At 61.7% G+C, this 2,758-nt stretch overlaps 1 protein-coding gene across 1 annotated transcript; it reads right to left on the reverse strand.

Moving 5' to 3' along the window:
- Nucleotides 1-585: 585 nt before the first annotated feature.
- On the reverse strand, nt 586-1,114 carry LOC121104025 (tubulinyl-Tyr carboxypeptidase 2-like). Its single transcript, XM_040636343.1, has one exon. The coding sequence runs from the start codon at nt 1,112-1,114 to the stop codon at nt 707-709; it is 408 nt and encodes a 135-aa protein (XP_040492277.1). The 3' UTR covers nt 586-706.
- Between the last annotated feature and the right edge of the window lie 1,644 nt (nt 1,115-2,758).

Below are 2,758 nucleotides of genomic sequence, written 5' to 3' on the forward strand. Positions count from 1 at the left end.
ACCAGTGTCCCCAGGGGTCAACGGAAACCATCTGCCATGACATAACCCCCAGGCTCTGCAGCATTTCTCTGCAGCTTGCATTTTGATGTCTCAGAGAGTGACCACTGCACACCTCCCTCCCTCCGCCTTACTAACTATATCCTTGGCCACCAAACTCAGTCTGCTCACTGGCTTCTCTCCAAGGTAAAAAGAGTTTCACTCCTGAGCCTCTTTTCTCTGTCCAGTGAGACTAATGCATCATGTGCACTGGAAAGTCCCTTTCAAGCAATAGCCAAAACTCTTCTTCTTTTCTTGGAGCTCAGATAAGCTGGGAAAAGAGACAGTTCACCGCTTTGCAAGTTTCAGAGGTGAAAGTCACTGTCATGAAAAAAAAATTGGCAGAGAGTCTAGAAATGATTCACGCTGAGAAGTCTGACTGGTTGATTGCAAAATTCATTCACAGCCTGATAAATCATTTGCGAGGGAGAGACTGCAAAGAGGAAAATTAGGGTGGGATCCCTAGGGGGGCCCTGTGCATTCTTGACACTGCCGGTGTTACCTGGTGGCTACAGCTTTTGCTGGAGAAGGATGTACATGGGGGTGAGCAAACAGAGTCTGGCCTGAGATTTAAAGAACCCTTGGCACGACCGGACCCCACAGTCCCAGGACAGCAAGCCCTCTACCTCTCCCTCCCCCATTTCTAAGGCTTCCAAGACAAACATCTCAATTAAGCGAAGGGGGTGAGGAGCATAAGAGAGTTCAGAGCGGGACCAGGAAAATGGACATCGCCTCTACTTGCTATGCAGACTGAAGTGTTCCCATCATTGCCCACCCCACCCCGTCCATCGAAGCCTCTGACCTTTGCCAAGAAGGTGGCGTTCCTGATGGCGCCCACCATTTCTCCCCCCTTGGGGTGCACCTTGGCCACGTGCATCCACATGCGCTCCCAGGTGTGGCTGTCGATGGGGAAGCCGCTCTTGTTAACGTGAAACAGCACCCCGCCGTCTTTGTCCTCCTCCTCCGAGCCCCCGCTGGTGGCGAGGCTCACGGGCCGCGCGTGGCTGCTCCGGGACCGGGTGCCTTTGGCGCCTTTGGGGTGGGGGCAGCGGTGAGTGCCGGCCGCGGAGCCGGTCATGGTGTGGCCGGGGCGGGGCGGGGCGAGGGGTAGGGGGCGCGCGGCGGCGGCGGCGGCGGCGGGGGGCGTGTGCGCGCGGGCGCGGCGCGGGTATCAGCGCCCCGCGGGGATGGCCTTCTCCATGCCTCTGGCTTCCGCAGGACGCGCGAACCGGGAGCTCCGCTTACGGGCCGAGCCTGAAATCAGTGGAGACACAGCACACACCACGGGTGAGTGGACACCAGAGGAACCGAGGCGGGGGCTGTGTCCAACGGCGGTGGGGCCTCGGAGTGGCCCCGCGTCACTCCCCGCTCCCCCCCGCGCGCCGACAGACCCCCTCCAGGAATTGCACAAGGGCTTGCAGCCCTGCAATTCCCGCGGAAGGCGACTCGAATTTTGCCCCAAAGCTTCACACGCCGCGAGACACCGTGAGGGGGATCCAAGGAGCCGGGAGGATGCGGAGTGGACTGGTAGAGAGAAGAAAGACAGCTCGTGCTGCGTGAAGGAGCAGGAGGTCCCCGCAAGGCTCCACGCATTCCTTGGTGCCAGGTGTGGCGGAGCGCCAGCCGAGCCCAGAACGTGCCGGCACGTGAGCGCCCGGGCTGCCGCGAGGGCGCAGCGGCAGCCTCGGCTTGCAAAGGCGGCCGCGTTTCCGCCCGGAGGCCCTCCCGGAGCGGGTGGGCGAGGGCCGGCTGCAGCCCCCAGGCGCCGGTGCAAGTGGCCCCACCCGCCCCTCTCCCCGAGTTCCAGCGCCGGGCACCCGGGGGACTAGCTGCGGGCGGGGCGCGAGGCGGGCGCGCCGCAGCTCCCGGACCCTACCTCGGGCCGGCCGGCCTCATGGCCGCGGAGCTTCTCCGGGCGGCGGGGGCTGCTGCGGCGACTGCGGCTGCGGGGCCTGGGCCTGGGGCTGCTGGGGCTGCTGGGGCTGCCGCGGCCGTCGCCTCCTTCCATGTCCCATTCTCGAATGTTATTCTGTGACATATAACCGAGTCACCCGGGCAGCCGCCGATGTTCCGAACGCGTCCATTGGCCACCGCAACAAAGAGGGGCGGGTCCCGGGCTCGGGACTCTACAACCGGGAGCTCCGCGACGCTCTGATTGGCTCCGGGGGTTCCCGGGCAGGAGGGGAGAGGAGCAGGGGGAGCTGGGCGGCCACGCGAAATCCGATCGCTGTCTTGTCCTGGGCGCCCCGCGGGGCTGGAGCGTTTTTTCATGGGACTTAAGACGGAGTTTCCCCAGGGATGGTGGCACTGCGAAGGTTTGCAGCTGTGGGAAGCAGTGGAGAAACAAGCCACCCAAGAAGTGACCCCGGAGGTATTGGAGCGCTTGTCCTTAGAACTTAGTTCCCTGAGGAAGGCTGGACACAGTCACCGGGCCCTAGCAGGGAGTGATGGACGGTTTAGGCAGGGACTGCCGAACGAAGGCACTGAAAGGACATATTTGAAGTTGTTTGGTTGCAAGAAAACATACGTGGAGGAACATAACTGAAAATCCCCTTAAGCAAAGTTTGGGCGCCCCAAATACTTTAAGGAAGGGGCCCACTTGGAAAAATGCTAACCACAGCTTCGCCTTCTCGCTTCTGTGCACGCCTGCTTGTGAAAGATAAACAGATAAATCGAGCCCCTGGGTGGAGGGGTGCCTAATTGTATCCCACCCAGAGCTATC

This window comes from Ursus maritimus, unplaced genomic scaffold (genome assembly GCF_017311325.1).
Source record: "Ursus maritimus isolate PB19 unplaced genomic scaffold, ASM1731132v1 scaffold_2, whole genome shotgun sequence".
Classification (NCBI taxonomy): Eukaryota; Metazoa; Chordata; class Mammalia; order Carnivora; family Ursidae; genus Ursus; species Ursus maritimus.